The 22927-nt window shown below is 53.7% G+C and overlaps 1 protein-coding gene across 9 annotated transcripts in view; it reads left to right on the top strand.

The window, feature by feature from the left end:
- Positions 1-22927, top strand: part of EPS15L1 (epidermal growth factor receptor pathway substrate 15 like 1) — a 92083-nt gene that overhangs the window by 53564 nt on the left and 15592 nt on the right. For 3 of the 9 annotated variants that reach the window (XM_077121978.1, XM_077121977.1, XM_077121982.1), the window contains exons 18-22: positions 526-576; positions 1245-1381; positions 13962-14022; positions 14955-15037; positions 20241-20373. In XM_077121978.1, the coding sequence (XP_076978093.1) occupies positions 526-576; positions 1245-1381; positions 13962-14022; positions 14955-15037; positions 20241-20373 (465 nt within the window). Of the gene's footprint in view, positions 1-525; positions 577-1244; positions 1382-13961; positions 14023-14954; positions 15038-20240; positions 20374-22406; positions 22455-22927 lie in introns of all 9 variants that reach the window. The other 6 variants (XM_077121983.1, XM_077121981.1, XM_077121984.1 and 3 more) reach the window with 3 other exon arrangements.

Below are 22927 nucleotides of genomic sequence, written 5' to 3'. Positions count from 1 at the left end.
TTAGTCTGCCTCGACCCCGCCCAGGGCTGCTCTCATAACCACAGTCAGGATCGTGCCGGCCTCTGCTGAGCCACTGGTGCCTCGTCAGCTGCTCAGGAGTCACATGTGGGCTGAGGACAATACCCAAGCACAGTCCTAGAAAGATGTCCTAACCTTTTCCCGTTTTTTCACAGCAAAGTGGCATTTGCAGGGCAGTTGTTTTCCCTTTCTGAGAAAGCTGCAGAGGCAGGGTGAGGGATGGGATTTGGTGGCCACGTCCAGGGGTCCCTGTCCTTTCAGGTTCCAGATCTGGGGGTGAAGCATCTTGGCTGTGAGCAGCTCTTCGCTGTGACCCACGTATGCTGACCTCAGCACATGTCAGGGCCAGAGGGCCAGAGGGCGGGGAGGGGGCTGGGAGGAGGAGTGCCAGCTGCGTTGGTCCTGCAGGGGCCGGGGCAAGAGCAGCTGCCTGCCTGCCTGTACTGGGGCGGGGGCTGCCCATGAGGGGCTGTGCAGAGCTGAGCGTGTCTCTCCTGTCTCGCCTAGGTGACCCGTTCCAGAATGACCCTTTTGCTGAGCAGCAGACGGCTTCAACAGGTGAAGGCATCCCAGGCCACTGCTGAGAGCATGTCCCTTCCCGGCTTGGGTTGAGGAGGGTGGACATGCCCCTGCCAACCGCCTTTGTGGGGCTGCCATGGGGCAGGGGGCTGTAGTTCTGAAGGAGCGTGCTGCACTTCTCTCCTTCTCACAGCCTGGTGCCCCCGTGGCGAGCACAGCCCCCAGAGTGGCTGTGGCCAGGCCCGCTGCCTCGTGGGGGTCCAGGGATCCCCATAGGACCCAGGCTGGTGGCGTGTGTGCACCAGCATCCCCTGGCCTACAGCTCGGGCCTTGGCCACCCCCTGGGGCGTCTGAGAAGCGGCGACCAGCACACAGGCCCAGATGGCATTGCTCTTAGTTACTTCTTACACCCGTGTTTCTGAGAGGTGTGATTTCCACACAGGGCAGTGCACCGCTTTCAAGAGCCTGATAAAGTGATAGGGCACGCGTGCGGTCAGCGACGCCTGCACAGCAGTGTTTTCGTCGTGCCCCAGTGTCCCCTCGGGCCCCCCGCCGCTGCCCTGGGCCCCTGGCACCTGCCAATCTGCTCTCGGCAGCAGCGCTGCATGTCGTGTGGGCTTTCCCATCTGGGCTCTTTTATTAAATGAGCATAGTGTCGTTTGCTTGTTCACGGGGCATTTTTTCCTTCCCTTTCTAAAACATCCCAGATCCGTTTGGAGGAGATCCTTTCAAAGAAAGCGCCCCGTTCTGCTGCTCTGCCACAGACGACTTCTTTAAGAAGCAGACAAAGAATGACCCGTTTACCTCAGACCCGTTCACCAAGCTCCCCTCCGTGTCTTCAAAGGTGAGCAGGTCGGGGGGGGGGGGGAGGGTCGCAGTGGGGTCACAATGCAAGCCCTGCCTGTCCGCGGCCCCTCTGGCCTTCCGCAGGAGCCTGCTCAGTGTGGGGGAAGCAGGCAGGGCCCCCCCGAGCTTCCCGCCATCCCCGGTCGTCAGGAACGTCCCCGGAACAGCTCTCACTCCTCTCTCCTTTCTGTCCCATGGTTGCTTAGTGCAGGCCCCAGTCGCTCACCTTTGGTACCCACTGTTGCTCCATCTCCCAACGACAGCAAAACCAGACCCCATATACACACTCAGGAATCCACCCCCGTGCCACCACCCTGCCACCTTCCCAGATCCCTGCACTGGTGAAGACGTCCTGGTCCAAGTCTCTGCTGGACCGGGCAGCAGAGGCCCAGTTCCTCCCAGCCCACTCCAGCCAGCGTGGATAGTCCCTCTGCGGGCAGACAGTAGTGTTTTATGTGTGTCAGCTTCCTGGGGTACTCCAGGAGGCACCCCACTCTGAGTAGAGGAGTCCAGAAGTCCAGAGCCAAGGTGCAGGCAGGGTGTGCTCCCTCCAAGGGCTCCAGGGGCAGCTGCTTCCTGGCCTGTTCCAGCTTCTGGGATGGCAGGCCTTGGCCAAGGCTGCCTCGGTCTCTGCCTCCATCATCACCTGGCCTCCCCTGTCTGTGTCTCCGTGTCTCAGTTTCTGAATAAGGTGGCGTCCACAGGCCAGGGCAGGCCTTGGGTGTGTCTGGGGGTCATGGTATGGGTAGCACCTGTGCCCCCCTCCATGGCGAGGACCGCACCATGCGTTTTACAGGACGTGGGGCACAGCCGACCTGGCCAACCTGGGTCCAATAGGACTTCAGACCAAAACTGGCTTTTTGTGATGCCGTAGAGACTCTTCACAGGCAAAGGAGGGTGGTTCCTGCCCTGCCTGCCTCTTCCAGGCCTGGCTCTGATCTCAGGGCCCACTTTCGGGGAGGTGGGTGACCTGCTCCCTCCCTCTGTGCGGTTCTTGGTGGTCTGTCTTTTCCCTGAACCTGTTGGCTTTCAGGTCGAGGCCCAGAGTTCCTTGAGGGCAGGGATCTCGTGTGAACTGGTTCCGTGTTCCCTCCCCTGCAGTGCCCACCCCTCACCCTGATGCAGCTACCGTGTCTCATCACCTCGTGTGAACCGTGGAACCCTTGCAGCTATGTTAGTCCGTCTGCCCTCCCCCGCTAGCACCTCTTGTGTTGTACAGCTGTCCTGTGTGCATTGTAAACCCACTAGATCCCTGCTCTTTGTTTCTTGGCCAGTGTAGGTAGGAGCCTCAGTTTCATTGATCTTTTCAAAGAACCAGCTTCTAGCCTTGTTAATTTTCTCTATTTGTTGGTTTTCAATCTCAACAATTTCCATTCTTTGTATTATTTTCTTCCTGCTTATGTTGGGTTTACTTTGCTCTGTACTTCTTTTTTTTCCTTTTAACTTTTTTTTGTTATGTAAAATAACATACATACAAAGCAAAGAGAGAAAAAAGCAGTAGTTTTCAAAGCACTCTTCAACAAGTGGCTACAGGACAGATCCCAGAGTTTGTCATGGGCTACCCTACCATCCTCTCAGATTCTTCCTTCTAGCTGCTCCAGAACATTGAAGGCTGGAAGGAATATGTATTTCTTTATCAACACAATTGACTTTTTTTTCTTTTGTTTTTGGCTTTTGTGAAGGGGATTTATTTAGTTATAACTGTATAGTTCCTCCAAGGAAAGGCAGCTGGCTTTCATCTGAGTTTCTCTGTCACATGGGAAGGCCCACGGACACGGCTGCTGGTTTCTCTCCCCGCTTCGAGGTTCAAACAGCTTTCCCTCCTGCATCTCCAAATATCTGGGTCTGTGCAGACACTGAGTGCTGAGCTGGGCCAAGCTGCTTCTGTCTCTTCTGACTCTACCTTTTAAGCCTCCAGCTGATTTAATTAAATGTCACTCATTGCAGGAGGCACTCCCTTTAGCTGACCACAGATGTAATCAGCCATAGATGAATTTACATGCTGATCTTTTTTTGGTGTTTTTTTTTTTAACGTTTTTTATTGTGTAGTATAATGTATATACAAAGTAAAGAAATAAAAAAGCAATAATTTTCAGAGCACTCTTAAGTGGTTATAGGACAGATCCCAGAGTTTGTCATGGGCTACCATACAGTCCACTCATATTTTCCTTATAGCTGCTCCAGAATATAGGAGGGTAGGGGGCTTAAATATTTTATCATCACAATTGACTTTTTTTCCTTCTTTTTTGTGAATAATAACATATATACAAAAAAGCTTTAAATTTCCAAGCACAGTACCACAATTAGTTGTAGAACATATTTCAGACTTAGACAAGGGTGTCAATTTCACAATTTTAGGATTTTACTTCTAGCTGTTCTAAAATACTGGAGACTAAAAGACATACCAGTTTAATGACTCAGCATTCATATTCATTTGTTAAATCCTGTCTTCTATGTATAATTCCACCATCACCTTTGATCTTTCCATACCTCTCTTTAGGGTTGTTTAGAAAAAATTCTAAATTTTTGGTATTGGAAGGGTCTGTCACTAATATGGGGTAGGAAGATGGAACTATATGATGTTCTAGAGAGGCTGGACTAGGTTTCAGACTTATCTGGACAGGGGCTCATCTGGAGGTTGTAGGTTTCTGGAAAGTTACTCTAGTGCCTGGATCCCTTGTGGAATCTTATATATTGCCCCAGGTGTTCTTTAGGATTGGCTGGAATGGTCCTGGTTGGGGGTTGACAGGTTATGATAGGTAGCAAGGTCTACCTGAAGCTTGTGAAAGAGCATCTTCCAGAGTAGCCTCTCCACTCTATTTGAACTGTCTCTGCCACTGATACTTTATTAATTACACTTCTTTTCCCCCCTTTGGTCAGGATGGAATTGTTGATCCCATGGTGCCAGGTTTGGATTCATCCTGGGAGTCCTTTCCTACGCTGCCAGGGAGACTTTCACCCCTGAATGTCATGTCCCATGTAGGGGGAGGGCACTGATTTCACTTGCGGTGTTGGGCTTAGAGAGACTGAGGCCACATCTGAGCAGCAACAGAGGTCCTCCAGAAGGAACTCTTAGGCATGCCTATAGGTAGGCTAAGCTTCTCTGCTACCTATATAAGCTTCACGAGAGTAAGCCTCAGGATCAAGGGCATGGCCAAGTGATTGAAACAGTATCAGGGAATTCCCTGATGGTAAAGTTTAATTGTTTCGTATTCTTCTCCCTTCCCTCAGGGCACTTTCAAATACTTTTTGATTTATCTGCTTAATATACTCTAGGATGTTTCTAGGTATTACAATAATCTATGCAGGATTAAAGGACCTCTTTCTTATTCTGTGCTCTCTGTGTTTCAGTTGTTCAAATGAGCTGTACAGATAGATTGAATTAGATTATGCACTACAGAAAATTTCAGTTCCAGACCAAATAAACCTTTCTGCCATTGGTCTCAAGGAGTCTGTGGGATTCTAAAATACAGACCCTGTCTTTCTTACCCCTGTGTTCTGAATTACTTTAACCCCAACCTGTCTGGCTTTGTTCTTATCTCTAAATATCAGGTTATATATATAAAACAGCCTCTCAAAATGCTGAAATTATAATGAGCAGTCCAGACTTAATGTGTCTGCTCTAACAGCTTGCAGTCTAGACCCCTGTTTTCTTATAAGCATTTTGTAAAGGTGACCATACCATTGTTGATTTTTTATTTCTGGCTTATTTTGTCTCATCAAATGTCCTACATGTTCATTCACATCGTACATGCCTCACGACATTGTTCCTTTTTGTAGCAGCACAACCTTCGTTCATAAGTATACACCATCGTTCGCTAATCTACTTCTCCATCAGTGCATCCTTCAGCCACGTGCATTCATCAGGCATCATGTAGCGGACCCAGAGTCTAAAGTCCATCAACATCCTCAATTTTAGATAATTTCGTTGTTCCCAAGAGACAGAAAACCAGTAAACACACCCTCACCAAATAGGAAATCTAAACCTCCACTTAACCCTTGTCCCTCCCCCCATTATTTACCTCTGCTGTTGCTGTGGTCGTGCTGATGGTTTCCTTTTGAACACAGCTCATAGCATGCAATAGCAGTTTCCCCCTGTACCCTGGACTTAAACACTCTTTATACAGGAATCATACCTTTGAAGGAGTTCTTGTGAGAACTCCTTCCTATTTCTAGTGTGAGTCAGTGGGACATGTAGGTGTATACTACTCCTCTCAATCTTAGTCATCTTCAATATGGTAATATTACTTCTAGACCCACTAGAGAACCACCTTCCCTCCTATCTATTCCTTTGTATTGGAGTTCAACTTCATTAGGTTTTTTTTTCTTTTTTGTGAAAAATAACATATATACAAAAAAAAAGCAATAAATTTCAAAGTATATCACAACCATTACTTGTAGAACAGATTTCAGAGTTTGGTATGTGTTACAATTCCACAATTTTAGATTTTTACTTCTACCTGCTCTAAGCTACTAGAGACTAAAAGAAATAACAATTTAATGATTCAGCAGTCATACTCGTTTGTTAAACCTGACCTTCCCTATAACTCCACTATCCCCTTTGGTCTTTCTCCCACTCTTTAGGGGGATTTGGGCTATGCCATTCTAAGTTTTTCATGTTGAAAGGGGCTGTCAGTAATATGGGGTAGGAAGATGAAGCTAATTGATACTTTGGAGAGCCTGGGCCTCTGTAGGTTTCTGGACTTCTCTGGTCCAGGGACCCATCTGGAGGTTGTAGGATTCTGGAAAGTTACCTTAGTGCATAGAACCTTTGTAGAATCATATATATTGCCCTAGGTTTTCTTTAGGATTGGCTGAAATGGTTTTGGTTGGGGTTTGGCAAGTTATGATAGGTACAATATCTAAATGAAGCTTGTGTAAAAGTGACCTCCAAAGTAGCCTCTCGACTCTATTTGAACTCTCTCAGCCGCTGATACCTTATTTGTTACATTTTTTCCCCCTTTTGGTCAGGATGGCATTGTTGATCCCATGGTGCCAGGGCCAGACTCATCCCTGGGAGTCCTCTCCCATCCCACCAGGGAGACTTTCACCCCTGGATGTCATGTCCCACGTGGGGGGTGGGGGGCGATGATTTCACATGCAGAGTTGGGTTTAGAGAGAGTGAGGCCACATATGAGCAACAAAAGAGGTCATCCAGAAGTAACTCTTGGCATGCCTATAGGTAGGCTAAGCTTCAGAGCTTCACGAGGATAAACCTGAAGATCAGGGCATGGCCTATTGATTTGGGTGTCCCTAATGTTTGACACAATATCAAGGGTTCGCTGGTGGTAAAGTTTAATAGTTCCATATTTTCTCTCCCATTCCTCAAGGGGCTTTGCCAATACTTTCTGATTATCTGCTTGATATATTTTAGAATGTAACCAGGCATTACATTAAGCTATACAGGATTAAAGACCCTCATTCTTATTCTGGGCTCCCTGTGTTTCATTTGTTCAAATGAGCTATCCAGACAGGTTGAGTTAGATTATGTGCTACAGAAAATGTTTCCAGACAAAATAAACCTTTCTTCCTTTGGTCTCAAAGAGTAGATGAGGTTATAAAATAGAGACAATATCTTCCTTATCCTTGTGGTCTGGATTAGTTAATCCTGACCTGATCGGCTTCATTCTTATCTCTAAATACCAGGTTATAGAAATATAAAACAGCCTCTCAAAGTTCAGAACTGATAATTCCCACTCTGGACTACATGTGTCTGCTATAAGAACTTATGGTCTAGGCCCCTGTTTCCTTATAAGTATTTTCTAGAGGAGACCATGCAATAAAGGCTGTTTTGTTTCTGGCTTATTTTGTCTCACCAAATGTCCCACATGTTCATTCACATCGTTGCATGACTCACAACGTCGTTCTTTTTGTAGCAGCGCAGTGTTCGATCGTATATATCCATCACCGTTCGCCAATCTGCTACTCCGTCAGTTCCTCCTTCAGCCACCTACATTCGTCGGGCTTCATGTAGAGGTCCCAGAGTCCGCACTCTCAATTTTAGATAATTTCATTGTTCCCAAAAGAGAAATAACCAATAAACACACCCTCACCTAATAGGAAATCTAAACCTCCCCTTAACTCTTGTCCCTCCCCCATTATTTATCCCTGCTGTTGCTGTGGTAGTGCTGACGGTTTCCTGTTAAATACAACCCATAGCGTGCAATGACAGTTTCCCCCGTACCCCGTTCTTAAACGCTCTTTGTACGTGAATCGTACCTTTGAAGTAGTTCATGGATGAACTTTGTAGTCATCAGTGGGACACAGGGGTCTGTACAACGCCTTTCAGTCTTGTTCGCCTTCGTGTAGTTCTTTTTCTTTCTTTCTTTTTTGGGGTACATGGTCCAGGAATTGATCCCAGGTCTCCTGCATGGTAGGCGAGCATTCTACCACCGAACCATGCAGGCACTCTGTGTACTTCTTTTTAACGTCCAATTTTAATTAATCGATTTTAGAGCTTTTCCAGTGTAAACATTTAAGACCAACCGTTTTCCTCCAAGCCCTGCTTTAGCCGCCTTCCATAGATCTTGATATGTGGTGTCTTCATTGTCATTCAGTTTGAAAGATTTTCCTGTGATTTCTCCATTGACCCCATGAATTGTTTAGAAGTTGATTTCCAGAGATTTTGTTTCTTTGTTTTCTAAATATCTTATATGATTGGTTTCTGGTTGTGATCCGAGAACATATTCCATATGTTTGCATCCCTTTTGAATTTACCGAGGCTTGTTTTATGGCTCAGCCTGTGGTCTCTGTTGGTGGACGAGCCACATAAAGAGAAGAGAATATGTGTCTTCAGTTTTTGGCCGTCAGGCTCCGTGAATACCAGCTAGGTCAAGTTCAGCCCACATGGTTTTTAGTTTTACTAATTGGTGTGGTATTGAAAATCTGTGATTGTGGAATTGCCTATACTCCCCTTTACTTCTGCCAGGTTTTGGTTCATGTAATTTGAAATTGTTAGGTACATACACATTTATGATTGTGGTGTTTTCCTGACAAAATTATCTTTTTATCGTTATGGGAAAGTTATCATTTTTTTAAATCTCTGGTCATATGCTATCTAGAAATCTATTTCATCACATATTAAAATAGTTACTTCATTCTCCTTATGTTTGTTTCTTACATAAATATATATTTGCCTCGTCTGTGAGTTTTCATAGTCTCTGTTTTCTTCTGTGGTTTCCACTATACTTAAACCTGGCATCCTAAATCTGTGTCTCATTTGCTTTGACACCAGCTTATATTCAATTGCTTACACAAACTATGTTCCCATATGCCTCTGTCCTCCACCTTTATGCAGTTCTTGTCACAAATAAATACGTTCTGAGTCCAAAACAACTGGTATATCATCATATTTTTTTCTTCATTAGAGAAGTTGTGGGTTTGCAGAGCAGCCGTGCATGAAATACAGGGTTACCATGCGCCCACCTCACCGCCGTCAGCACTTGCCTTAGTTGATAACACTTTTTTTTTGTATTTTTACTATTTTTAAACATTTTGTATTGTAAACATTCACAAAGCAAAGGAAAAAAAAAAACAATGATTTTCAACGCATGCTTCAATAAGTAGTTACAGAGCAGATCCCAGAGTTTGTCATAGACGACCCTTCCACCATCTCAGATTTTTCCTTCTAGGTGCTCCAGAACACTGGAGACTGGGTGAAATATCAGTACAGTGACTCAGCAGCCACACTTGTTTGTTCATTCCTGTTTTCTCTGTTATACCTCCTCTTTCTCCTTTGATCCTTCTCCCAACCTATGGGGATCTTTGGGCAATGCCCGTTCTGACTTTTTCATGTTGAGAAGGGATGTCCACACTAATGGATAGGGGATGAAATTAATTGATAATCCTGGAGAGGCTGGGCCCTCTGGTTTTCAGGATTTATCTGACCTAGGAACCCTCTGGGAATTATATGTTCCAGAAAGGCAAACCGGTGCATGAAACCTTTCTAGTCTCAGTTCGAGCCCCAGGTGTTCTCAGGAGTCAACAGGAGTGCTGCTGGTTGGGTTTTAGCAAACTGTGGCCTTCAGCGTTGTCTACCTGAAGCTGCATAACAGCAGCCTCCAGAGCAGCCTCGACTCATTTGAGCTCTCTTGGCTACTCATGCCTTATTTTGTTACATTTCTTTTCCCCCTTTTGGTCCAGAAGTCATTGCTGTGCCAGGGCCAGACTCATCCCTGAGAGTCACACCCCATGTTTTCAGGAGGATTTTCACCCTGGAATGGCTTGTTCTCACAGAGAGGAGGACCATGATTTCCCTTTCAGAGTTGAGTTTAGAGAGAGAGAGGCCATATCTGAGCAACAAAAGAGGTTTCCTTAGGCCTCATTTTGGTATTCTCAGCTTCTCCCCCCACAGAAAAAAGTCTAGGGCTTGGCCTGTTTTCTTGGGAGTCCCGGAGTTTCCAGATCTCTGGAGAGTTCAACGGTTCCATGTATGTGTGTATGTATTACTTCCCCCAGCTTTGGACTCTCAAGGGACTCTACTAATACTTTTTAATTATCAGCCCACCATAGTCTGAGATGTCTCCTTGTATTATATTAAGCTATACAGAACCATAAGGCCGCATTCCTGTTCTGGACCCCAAGAGTTAGGGTAGTTTAAATGAATCCACATAGGTTGATTCATATTTTGTGTTACAGAAAATCCAGGTTCTAGACAGAAACTTCTCTGCCTGTGGCCTCACGCAGTAGCTTAGGGTCGAGAGCTCATCACTACCATCTCTCACTTACATGAGACCCATCCAGATTGGCTTGGTTTAAACTCTCCTTGAAGCCTGATCTCTTTTGGTTGCTTTGACTGTTATTATACAGCGATGCTAACCTTCAGGGCTGCAGCTCTCCATTTCTGGGTCTTGGGTGTCACAGAGTTACTCACAGTTCCAGGGGAATACCAGCTGATCCATGCACAGCTCAGAGTCTCAGAACCTAGAAATACACTCACAACTTCAGGCTACAACTTAGGCTCCAGCTTTCTTGTGAGTATTTTCTGAGTGAGATCTTAGCATATTTGTTCTTTTGCTTCTGGCTTATTTTGCACTACACATTATCTCCAAGATTTGTTCAGTTCATTGTGTGCCTCTCGACCTCCTTCCTTTTTGTAGCCGCATCATATTCCATCACATAAATGCATCATAGTTTGCTATTCTGCTTCTCAGTCATTGCACCCTTATGCTCCCTCCATCTATGTCCAAAATAAACACGCCATGTCTTACAGTGTTTTCACTTAGTTGTACAATCAGCAGAAATCTCAATTTAGAACAATTTTCACTGGTCGGTAGTGATAAAGGACCAACAGACACAGTGTCACCAACTGAGAGATCAAAACTATCCCTTATCACTTGCTCCCCCCACACCTGAATTAGTTGCCCCTGGCAGTGCTGTGGTGCTGCTGATGTCTTCCTGTTAACTACTGGCCAGAGCTTACATTTTCAGTGTTCCCCCATATCCCTCTACTACTGAACCTTTGTCCACTGTTGAACCATTGAAAGAGTTCACGCGAGAACTTATTTATAGTTGTAGATTTAATCAGTGGGATCCATGGCACCATACATGCCCTTTCAGTCACATTTGCCTTCAATATGGCCATGGGACTCAACCCCATCATTTTACCATGTAATTGCCATTATTTCTGCCTGTTCCGTTGCGTTTGGATTCGACCTCTCTGGGCAGCGTTCCCTCCCTGGCGTCTGTGGACCCCTAGATCTGCTGCATCTACAGTGTAACCTCTGAGGTTGCCTTTACCGAGGTCGTGATAGTGAGATCGTACGGTATCTGTCCTGTGTCTGACTCGCTTCACTCAGCATCATGTCCTCCAGGTCCGTCCACGTGGTCACGTGCTTCAGGGCCTGCTTTCGTCCCGTTGCTGCGGGACATCCTGTCGTGTGTTCATACCGCACGTTTATCCACTCGCCCGATGATGGGCGCACGGGCTGCTTCCACCACTGTGAGTAGCGCTGCCATGAGCCTCCGTCTGCAAGTGTTCTGTTCATCATGGCATTGGTGTGCATTTGCCTTTCGGATCCTACAGGAGGTGAAAGTGGAGTCACACACTAAAAATACAGTAGTGCTGGCGTTCATTTTACCCTTGTCACAACCTGTCCCAGAGGCGTTTATTCCATCATGCAGTGTCCGTCTCTTACCTCGTGTTCTTTCTGTCTGCCTGAGAAGCTCCCTTCAGCGTCGCCTGTAGGGCCAGCCTCGTGTAACGACCTCCCTCAGCTTTTGTTTGTCTGGGAATATCTTAATCTCTCTCTCATTTCTGAAAGATGGTTTTGCTAGATATAGAATTCTTGGTTGACAGTTTTTTTCCTTTCGGCACTGTAAATCTGTCATTCCACTTCCTTCTTGCCCCGTGTCCTGCGGGAAATCAGCAGTTCGTCTTCCAGAGGCTCCCTTGACACGTTGCTTCTCTTTTGCTGTTTCCAGAAATGTGTCGTGGTGTGGGTCTAGTCAGGTTTATCATGGGCATCTTCGATGTGCATATGGTATCTTTTGTTAAATTTGGGAAGGTTTCCCTGAACAGTCTCTGCCCTTCCTCTTTCTCCTTCTGGGACTCCCACAGTGTGTGTTGGCACTTGGTGGTATCCCCTGCTCGTCGGCCTCTGCTCATTTTCCTTCATCCTTTCCTTTTTCTACTCGGCATACTGAGTGATTTCAATGGTCTTATCTTCACATTCACTTCCTCTTTAGCCTGCCAGCTCCAATCTGCTATTTGAGCCCCTTCAGGAAAATTTTAATTTCAGTTACCCTGGTCTTTAGCTCTGTTTGGTTCCTTCCCATATTTTCCACCTCTCTGTTGAGCTCTCTGCTGTTGTCCGTTGTCTTCCTGATTTCCTTTAGTTCTCTGTTCATGTTTTCCTTTAGCTCTTTGAGCACATTTTGGGCCATTTTTCTAAGGCCTGTCCTGTGTGTCCCAGGTCTGCTGCTCTTTCCTCACTGATAGTTTCTGCTGCTTTCATCTTCTCTTTCGCCAGGGTCATCAGTTCTTGTTTCTTGTACATTTTGTGATCTTTTGTTGAGACCTGGACGTTTTGACACTTTAATGTGTTAGCTTTGGTCCTTAGACCCTGAAGCATCTGTCCCTTCGGTTTGTATCCAGTTAGTATTGTGAGAAAGAGTTTGCTGGTGGCCAGGACTTACAAAGGGAATGGAAAGGAGAAAACCCCTTTCCCAGTCTTTGCAGACGGTGTGGGATGTTTTCCCCAGAGCTCAGCCACACAGTGAGTGGAGAGAACAGTCGGAGGCCACAGTAGGGACTCACAGGTCTTCTCTGGGCCTGTGTTTGGTGCCGGGCAGGTGGATGTGCCCTAGGGATTCCCTCGTCTCCACGGTCTGAATGGCCTCTCTTCCTGGGAAGCAGTTTCCTCGCAGTCCAGATGCTGCACTGTGGTTGTGCTCCTGTGGCGACTGGGAGAGCTCTGTGGGCCGAGGTGCCTTCCACGCTGCCAGGGCAGGCCTTCCCGCGGCCACCACCTGGGCTGGACTGGACATCCACCCTGCCCGCAGAGCCGGACCCGGGAACCTGTACTGTGAGCATGAGCCAGGGCAACCGAGCGCCACGGGTCCTGCCGCCTTCACGGTGCTGTCCTCCTGATCTGGTGCTCACCCTGTCTCTGCACTCCTCCCCCTGGGTTCTGGAGCTTTAAGGAAGATGCATCTCCCACTTCCTGCAGGCTGTCCAAAGCTGTGCCAGCCCTGTCTGTTCGTGTCGTTTCTCCTTCTGTTCCAGGATCTCCTCTTTTCATTCTTTCCGGTGTATCCCCTCCCTCCCTGAGCACAGTCATGAAGAGGTCCTCGTCGGGTGATTCCAGCATCGGGTCCTCTTCGGTAGCCCCAGGACTGTCCTTCCTTCCCTTGTGTGTTGCAGATGCTACAATTTGGAGACTGGATTCTGTTATGTTCCTTTAGAGAGTGCCCTGTTTCTGTTTTAGCGGAAAGTTAACTTGGTCAGACCTGCACTGTGGTCTCTCACCAGCGGTGGGCAGAGCTCATGTCATGGCTGAGTTCTCTGAGCCCCGGCCACCAGCTGCCCTGTGTCTGCCCACACACACGTCCGTCAGGCGGCCGCCTGAGACATGGGCAGAGCTTCTCATAGAATCTCAGGCCCTGTCTTTTGTCTCTCTCCTGTCCGGGTTTCCTTCCTCTTTCCCCGCTGTGGTGTCTGGGCCTCCACCCTACGTTCTTGAGGCCAGAAGGACGGCAAGTTGTGGTCTGCACCTCTGGGCTGTATGTAGTCGCCGCCTGCCCTCAGGCTGTAGCTGCCCGAACCAAAAGCTCCCTGGTGCTGGTCTCTTCTGCCAGGTGTCACTTGTCCAGGGTCCACCAGCTGGGGTTCCTTCCCGGGCCTTTGGTGGTTGCCTTTGTCTTTTGTCCTGCATCTGCCGCTCTTCTCTCCGGGGCAGCCCATGTGCTTGGGGTCTCCTCTGCCCTTCCAGAAGCACAGCTGCAGTGTAGTATAAAGCGTTGGCCCTCCTGTCAGCCCGGCCCTGGCCTGGTGGCCATGGCCATGAGGGAGGTGTGCAGCAAGCTGTGGGCCAGGAACTGAGCTGCCTCTCACTCTGCTCTCTCCATTTACCCCCCAGCTCGACCCCTTTGAGTCCAGTGATCCCTTCTCGTCCTCCAGCGTCTCCTCAAAAGGATCAGGTGAGACTCGTGCTTGTTTTTCTTCCCACTTGGTTATGCTCTCGTTTCTGAAGCCAGGGTGTCCTCAGCATCTCTGCCACTCATTGGCAACACTCAGAGACACCCGAGACAGGCCAGGACCATGCTCCCTGGCCACTCATTTTCCCCGGCACATGCTGGCATCTCCTCAGAAAGGGACTGTGACAGTGGGAGTTCAGTTAACGACACCGGTATTGGACATAACTTACCTTGTTCCTCTCTACAAGTCTTCAGTCCACATCTTTGGGTTCTTTTCCAAAGGGGGTGGAGGGTCCTGGTGTGCGCTGCAGATCACGTGCTGTAAGGAGTCTCCCCTCACGTCCCAGAGCTTGCGGACAGATGCACTCCGGAAACTTCCTTGCTGTAGGAGCAGGCAGTACCAGGCCTGCTGGGCCGCCTGGCCGCCTGCGCGTTCAGGCTAGCTGCATTTGCTTTGGCCACTGGGTGTGCCTGCCTGTTACTCTGGGCATGTTGCCCCGCTCCCCACCCAAAGAGGGAATCTCAGCCCCTGTCTCTCTCTGGACAGCCCCTCCAGGAGGAGCGTGTGGCTGGCCAATGTCACCCCATGAGCTGTCCCCATCTGCCCCTCTCTCCAACACCTTGGGGCAGCCATGGACCTCGGCACTGAGCTTGCCGCCCTCCTACCTGCTGCCTGACAGCGGCGCTGGTCTGAGCACAAGCTTGGGAGTCACTCGGGCTCCTGCGGAGCCAGCTATCGCTGTGAGATGCTGGAGCCATGAGCTGGCGGGGGCCTTGCCGAGCTCCGTCACCCACAGGCCCTTCTTGGCAAACGCTGGCAACCTGCCCTGGGCTCCGGCTGGGGCGCAGCAGGGGCTGGCAGGTGGCCCGACCCCGCCTGAGAAGGTGTGCTGGGGAGAGACCCGTGACCCGGGTTTTGTTGGTGCCGATTGCAGATCCCTTCGCAACCTTGGACCCTTTCGGCGGCGGGTCCTTCCACAGTGCTGAGGGCTTTGCCGACTTCAGCCGGATGTCCAAGGTAACGCCTCTGCGGGGCTTGTGCCTCTGCACGCGCGCGCGTCCTCTTGTCGTGGTGTGGGTGGCCAGGCACGGCTCTGACCTCACGTGTGTATCTCCTCGGCACCTCCGGAGCACGCAGCTGCGCCAGCGCAGGTGGGCACCGTGCGTAGGGGTCTTCAGCACCATCGTGTCTGCTCCACTTCCCCCTAGGGAGGCCACCAGGGTCCAGGGACCTCTTGGCAAAGCCACAGCCTCCCTGGGCAGCTCCTGCTGGTGTCTACCTCTCCGGTGACACACTTGTCCCTGTGGCTGCACGGGTGGGGAGCAGCGGCGGTGCCAGCATGCAGGCAGAGCAGAGCTGAGCCTAATGGGGGCAGGGGGTACTGGGCCCTGGGCGCAGCGGAGAGCAGAGCTGGGCGGGGCGGGAGGCGGATCCCTGCAGCATGTGGGACATGGGTGCTGGGCTCCAGCAGCAGATGCGCAGGTGGGGAGTGAGCTATCCACAGGTGGAGATGGCCACGCCACGTCACTAGGTGAGCAGCGCCTGTGTGGTGACACGTGCACCGGCCAGGCTATGTAGTTCAGGCGTCTTCAGCCCCGCGGGTGGGTGGGCAGGTGCGGGTCGAGGTGTCAGTCAGGAGATGGCGTGCAGAGTCCGTCAGGAAGCAGTCGTAGACGCCGGCCCCGCGGAGGGGCTCCCCAGCCCGGGAGAGTTGTCAGACCTTTGGTGGTCACCGTGGTCACGCGTTGGCTGGATGAAATTTAAGACGAGGCCTGGTGCGTTTGCCACGTCGGCCTCCTGTCCGCTGTCCCTGACAGCGCGCGCACTGCTGCTCCTGGAGAGGGAGCCTGGGACCACCTTCTGTCATGCAGAGCCCCTTGTACCTACGGCCACGCGGCCGCGAGCCCATGTTCATTTCTGCCTCCGAATCCTGTCCTGGCCCGGCTGTGGGCACGCGGAGTGGCGGGAGCGGTCCCTCCCTCACGGAGCTGCGTCCTCGTGGTGGGGGGCAGGTGCGCACGTGGGCCTCTTGCCGATGGTGGGGGGGGGGACCGGCAGGGATTTTGTCTGGGGGCTGTGCAGGGAGGGGCTGGTAGGTGTTAGGGGGCCTCCGTGGCACTCCTGCTGTGTGCTGCCCACGCGGGACCGACCTCACTGGCTCCCTGTGTGGCTCTGGGTGCTGAGCTCCAGTGGTTGACCATGAGCAGCATGGGGCAGCGGCCCATGGCTTCCAAGAAGCTGAGATGCCCTGGGGGTTTTCACAGAGGCAAGTGGGTGCCAACTGGCCAGCCAGCTGCTTGGGCCCCTGGCTGATGGGCGGGCGTGGGCCCACCTGTCCCCTGCCACGAGGCCTGGTCCTTCGCACGGAGCTCTGGCCTTGGGCCCCAAGTTGGGCTTGGCTGCATGCATCCAACATGGCAGTTCTCGCCCTCGCCCCCACCCTTGTCCCCACCACCCCGAGGTGCGCCCTCGGGTGCGGATGTGTCCCGCGGCCCTGCCGCCCTCAGTTCCATCTTCAGGTCACCCCTGCGCAGCAGGCAGGAAACTGCTGCCATGAAATCAGAAGGCAGAGGCTTAGGCTGAGACTTGCCAACCTGGGGCTGGCTGCCAGAGCAGGAGGTGCTGGGCAGCCAGCTATGGCCAGGGCTCGGGGGGACGCCAGCCAGGGATGGCTCTCCAGCAAGGCCGCCCTGTGGCCTGGAGGGCTCTCTGCCGGAGCGCGGGACTCGGTTTACCATGCTGCCCAGCCCCTCCTGAGACAACCCCCGCCTCCCCTCCTCGTCTCCGTGGCCCCTGCTCAGGCTGTGCCCAGCATGCGCGTGTGCCCCGGTCTGGTGCCTGCCTGTGGCCGGGTGTGCTGCTGACACTGTGCTAGCATGCAGGGTTTGCTTTCCTCGGCCCCGCGGGCCTGCCTCACAGCCCTGCCTCACGACCCTCGAGCACTTGGCGTGGGGACCAGAGCTTGCACGCTCTGTTTTTCCCTGCAGGTCACCTTCTGTTTTTCAAGAACATCTTGTGTATAAATAAAACGCTGAAGGAAATGAAAGTAACCTGGCAAGAAGGTGTTTTTTTGGGTTTTGGTTTTCTACAGAGCTGGCTTTCTCCTCTGCACAAAGTGGGGCCTCTCTGCACTCTGGCTGCAGTGGCCTCGTCCTCAGCGCTGCTGAAGCAAGGATTCCGGAAGGTTCCTCTGGCAGGTTCAGGCCACACTTTAAGTGGTGGGGTTTTGCTCCAGAAGACATTGTTCTAGACAGTATGTAGAGTTGATTACGTTAACTTGCTTTAAAAACAAATTCCCTGGAATGGATTCCCAGGAGCATCTGAGAATGAAAACAAGAGTCTCATTTGATCTTTCCACCATCACCACTGTTCCTGAGAAAAGCCCCTGAAATGCTTGGCAGGGCTGGTTCTCAGCTCGTTTTCAGTCAATTTTCAACATTTTTATAAAATCCAACTTTCATGTTTATGAGGGCAGTTTGTAGAAGAAGTTATGGTCGCTCACTTTAAATCAGTTCTTTGGACTGTGAACCCAGATCGGTTTCTCTCCCAGCTCCTTCTCATAGTAGCTTTTCTTTCTTTTTTAAGTCTCCATCACCCTTGCCCAGCCAGGAGAGGCACTGATGGCTTTCCTGAAACCTTTCTAAAAATAGTGACTTTCCTTTACTTTCCTGGGGGTAGGAAGGAACAGAGTGCCCCAGGACACTTCTCAGGAAACGTGAAGTTGTGGAATTGGGATTTGGAAATGGTGCCGACTTCTAGTGTCAGTCCTGTAACCGGCCCTCGTGGGGCTCGCCCACGTGGAGGGGGCCCATGGGCACAGCCCGTTCAGACGTGAGCAGGGGGAAGGCAGGGTTTCTCTCTCGGGGTGCCCCAGCCAGCCGAGTGGTGCCCAGCAGACCAGAAGACCTTTCAGATTCTGGGGTGCGCCCAGAGCCCCAGGCTCTGCCCTTCAGGCCCCTTCCCAGGTGGCGCCTCCCCAGCACCCTGACAGGACAGGGGGCCCAGTGGGGGCCTTGAGAGGGCCACGCACCCCCCCCACAGTGGCCCCCAGGCCTGCTGCCTGTGGCAGGGCGCCATGGTGGGACCCCTGCCCCTCTGACTCAGCCTCCCTCGTCCCCACCCCCCACCATGATCTTCTTTCCCAAACAGCCGTCCTAAGCCCTCGTGTGAAGCCCAGCTCTGCCATGCGGTCCCCGAGCCTCACAGCGCCTCACGCAAGGGTGCATGACCCACGGGGCACCTAAAAGAGCCCTAACTGCGTCCTCTCGGGGTGAGCCCCTCGTGTTCCAGCGGGCCACGCTGCCCAGGCGCCCCAGAGCATTTCCCATGTTTACCTGGTTTTCACCACAGCCCCCTGAGGTGGGCCTGTCAGCACACTCGTCATTTTACCGACATGGAAACAGGTGCACAGTGGCCAGGGTGGGCCGGGATCGCGGCCCTGTGGGGCCTCAGTTCTGGAAGGAGCCTCCCTGCCGTGCGCCTGAGAGGGGGCACCTCCCCCCGACCTTCCAGCCTGCTTGAAATGGGTCTGGGGCCAATGCAGGACCCTGCCTGTTGCCCTCGGGCCTTCTCCACCCACTGGCCCTCTTTTCCCTGCGTGGGTGGGTCTGCTGCATGCTGGGCCCAGGTCCCCCTCCCCAGCTTGGGAGGGGGAAGGACCACCACACGACGGGACCTGGGCCAGCCCCTGCCTCTCTGCCTCGGTTTCCCTCTGTGTGTGCGGAGGAGGTGGCAATAGGACTCCCTCAAGCAACTGTGAAGATTCAGGGTGAGGGGGTGCAAGTCGTGTGGCTGCCAGTTCAGCCCTGCATGTGTGTCCCCCAGGCCCATCCCCTTGGCTGAGGCTGAGCAGATCTCCTCCTGCTGTCAGCGTGTCCCCCAGGCCCGTCCCTGTGGCTGGGGCTGAGCGGGACGTCTTCCTGTTGTCGGCATGTTCCCCCATCTGGGGGCAGAGGCCATCCCGCCTGGCCTCACGGTCACCCTTGTCGCCAGCCTGCCCCTTTGGAGAGGAGATGAGTGACCACCCTTCCCTGCTCCCCCTCGCCCCGCATGTCCCCACCTGCCTCTAGTGCTGGTGGAGGGACGTGGGGTCTGTGTCTGGTCCACGCCAGCCCCAGGCCTTGGCACCTGCGTCCTCTCAGGTGGTTCCGGTTTAGGCAAAGTAGTTCTAGCGGCTCTGCCCTGTAAGGAGGTGGCCCTGTCCCCCGGGTGTCCACCCCTGTGTCCCCTGCCTGTGCCTTGTGCCAGCTGGGCCCCCAGGTAGAGGTGTGGAGCTCCTGGGGGGCTGTACATAAACAAGTGCGCTTGCCCCTTCCACGCCTCGTGGCCTAGGGGCGCAGTGCCCGTGCTCAGGAAAGCCGTGGATGGGAGAGGTAGTCTCATTGTTTCGTTTTCTTCTGTGGGTGCTGACAGCACCTTATTATGGAACTTGTGTTTAGTATTTGGTCACAGGCTATACGTGAGTCAACGTTAAGTAAAAATGCTGTATATTCTGAGGCATTTCTGAGCTTTCAAACTTCTGTCATTTGCCGGCCTTTACGTGTTGACTGCGGTTTCCACAAAACTCCCCCGACTTCCCATTTAATTTCTTACGCCGACCCACGTCAGAACCGCGGTGGGGAAAGTCGCGGTGGGGTGGGGGCCTTGGGTAGCAGGCACGTGCTCTCCGGGGAGGCTGCAGGGACCGCACAGGAGCAGCAGCGGCCGGAAGCTGCAGGGCAGGAGACCCAGCGCGCGGGCTGAGGCAGGCCCTGGGGAGGAGGTCCCCCGTGCCGGAGGGCGTCTGAGCAGGCGCCAGGACCTGCCGACGGGCATGTCCGCTCCTCGTCTGCTCCCTGGGCAGCACACCCCTGTCTGGGTGGAGACGGGTCGGGAGCCAGCCGGAGCCATGGGGGTTGCTGCGCGTGCCCCCGGCCTTGGGGCTTGCCTGTCACTCCCTGAGGGCTGCAGGTCGGCCGGCCCAGGGCACCAGCCCCTGCAAGACCCCCTCTGAGCACGCGGCAGGTGCAGGGGCAGGTGTGGCCCTTGTACAGAGGCCAGGCTCTCAGGGCTCCAGCGCTGCCCGGAGCGTGCTGGCCGTGACACCCCCTGCCTGTCCCAGACCGCAGGACCCGGCTGCCAGGGGGAGGGCAGGGGCTCGCAGCAGTGCTGGCTGACGGACGGGGGCCTTCCTTTCTTCCTGCCGGTGGTGACTGTCTCTCTCTCGGTTCCTCTCTTACAGCCCCCCACTTCTGACCCTTTCCCTTCCTCCTTTGGAGGGGCAGCATTCTCAGATGACCCCTTTAAAAGCAAACAGGACACTCCCGCTCTGCCTCCGAAGAAACCTGCTCCTCCACGACCCAAACCGCCCAGCGGTCAGTACGCTTTCTTCTCCACAGCTGCGCCTGCCCTCGCACCCCTGCCCGTGGACCCTCCCGCCAGCGTGGCCCTCAGACGAGCCCCAACTCCGGGCACGGCGGTCCCATCCCCCCAGTCCCCCGGCCCGCAGTGGCGGCCAGCGGCAGCCATACTGTGCCAGACCCTGAACCACCCTCTCCCCGTCCCAGGGTCCCTGGCTCCAGGCCAGAAGGAACGTGGCGCGGGTCCTGTTGGGGCCTGTGGAAGGTCTTGGCCCTTCGCAGCCAGCAGAGCTGCCCTGCCCACGGCTGTTACTGGGAGTCGGGGTGGGTGGCGGCCTCCCCCGTGCCACCCTGGCTGGCCCCGGGCCCCTTGCCCCTCGGGGAGCACTGGTGGAATGTCCTGGCAGCCCGAGGCCCCTCGCCTTCTCCTCCTCCTGTTACCTCCGTCCTGCATTGGTCCAGGGAACGCAGGGGCTGGTAATGGCAGCAGGCGCCTGCGCTGGGGTGTGTGCCCCCCTGCTTTTGAGGCCCGGGGCGTTTGGGGTTGGGGTCTGCCTTTGTTCTGAGCCCCTGGAAAGGAGCTCCTTGGTGGGAGAGGGAGCAGGGTGGCCCCAGCCCAGAGTGGGCTTGCTGCAGCCCCTGCCTTTCTCACCTGTGCCACCTTGCCCGGCCTCGGGCCTCGGGCCGCCTCCCGGAAGGCCCCTGTGGGTTGGCACTTCCCACCCGGATTGTGGGCAGCACTCTGGACAGGCCAGCAGTTCAGGCGACCAAATTCCGCGGCCAGAAGGATTCACTGCAATTCCCCAGCCCATTTAGTCTTCTCTGGATACCCTTGTTTTGGGAGACACAGTCCCGGATTCGTCTTCCATCTCCCCGGCTGCAGCTGGGGTCCCCCTGAACTGTCCCACACCTGTGGTGGTTGTGGGAGAGCCCCAGGCGGCCGCGCCTGCTGTGACCCCTCGCCTGCCTCACCCCCAGTGTCCCTGCCCCCACCTCCACCTGGCTCCACGGCAGCTCAACACCTACGTGGGTCGCGCGCCTGCGTCCTCTAGACTAGAGGGGACTTAGGTTAGAGACACTGTTCGCCCAGGGCCTTCCAGAGGAGCTCGGGGGACCTTGTCAGGGCCCATCCTGGATCCTCGCCAAAAAGTCATGCAAGTGCGGGCGCTGTCACCCAGACGCTCCATGAACCGTGAGCAGACACGCATGGCTAGTGAAACGGATTCCGTCAGTCCATCACCGCAGGACGGAGGAGAGATTAATGGCTAAGCGGCCCCTGGCCCTCAGTCTGGAGGCCACGTGGGTGGACGGGCCCTGGTGGGACCCACACGCGCATGTAGGCGGCCCTTTTCTGTGTGTGCAAGTAGGCACATGTGTGTAGAGCCATGCAGCCCCTGCTGGGCCCAAAGGGGCCCCACCACCCACAGCTGATGGACACACCCCTTTGTCTCCAGTCAGGGCACCACACGTCCCCTGAGAGTGGCTGAACAGGCCTGTCCACAGCCTGGCACCAGGCCTTCCCGAGCCTCTCGGCCTCCAGGCCCCTGAGTCTCCCCTACTGCCGGCTCTCCCAGCCCGGCTTTTTCTGCCCTGAATGTGCAGGGGGAGCACGCTAGCAGTTGAGTACCCAGTGACGGGCCCTGACTCTTCCTGGGACCTGGCCAGCGCTCGCTCTGGAGAGCCGGTTCCCAAGCCGAGGTCTGGGCCTGCACCCAGGGTCCTGAGGCAAGCCACCTGGGGTCCACCCTGGGCCCTGCTCTGTCATGCTGGCGAGGCTGTGGGTGCCCTTGCTGCTGTCCTCCAGAGACCCCTGCCATCTCCAGAGTGCTGGTGCGGCTGTCCCCATGTCCTGGCAGGCCCCAGGAGGTGCCCGTTTACTGGGGGAGGACAGAGTGTTGGGCCCCGCGGCCACCCAGGCCTTTCCGTGCTGTCCGTGGCCAGTCGGAGGCCCTCGGAATGTGTTGGCAGGTGGGCAGCATCTTAACTGTGAGCGACACCCCCACGGGCACGGGGCTGAAGCGTCTCTTGTTTGGTCTCCTTTCACCCAGAAGAGATGGCTGAACAGAAAACTCCTGCGCTGTACACGCTGTTGGGCGGTAGGTGCAGCTCCCACTGCGCCGTGGCTGCTGTGGCCGGTGCTTCTGGCATGGCCGCTGCCAGCCCACGCTAACCACTAACAGCCTCAGCGAGTTGCCGCTCCGGAGGTACTGACCTAGCACATGACACCTAACAGGTTGCATTCAGGGGGTGTCAGACCTTTTGGGGGTGTGCCCCGTGTGCACTCCCCTCCCTGCCTCCCTACCCCTGATGCGAGCAGCTCCATAGTTCCGGCTTTCCAGCCAGAGGGGGCTGCCGTGCGCCATGCACCTCCCCTGCCGGGTGTCAGAGCAGACCTGCCCGGCTCTGCTCACCATGTCTCGAGGTGGCAGGAGCTGCCATGAGGGCTTGCTAGGCTGGAAACGTGGGACGGTGCCTCCCCTCGCAGCCCTGCCTCCTTCACCAGCAGCATGGAATGTGCTGACCCCTGGCACAGCCGTGAGGGGGAGGCGAGGCAGGGGAGGGGGGCTGG

The sequence above is a fragment of the Tamandua tetradactyla genome, chromosome 11, assembly GCF_023851605.1.
Source record: "Tamandua tetradactyla isolate mTamTet1 chromosome 11, mTamTet1.pri, whole genome shotgun sequence".
Taxonomy (NCBI): Eukaryota; Metazoa; Chordata; class Mammalia; order Pilosa; family Myrmecophagidae; genus Tamandua; species Tamandua tetradactyla.
This window is presented reverse-complemented; position numbering and strand designations above follow the sequence as displayed.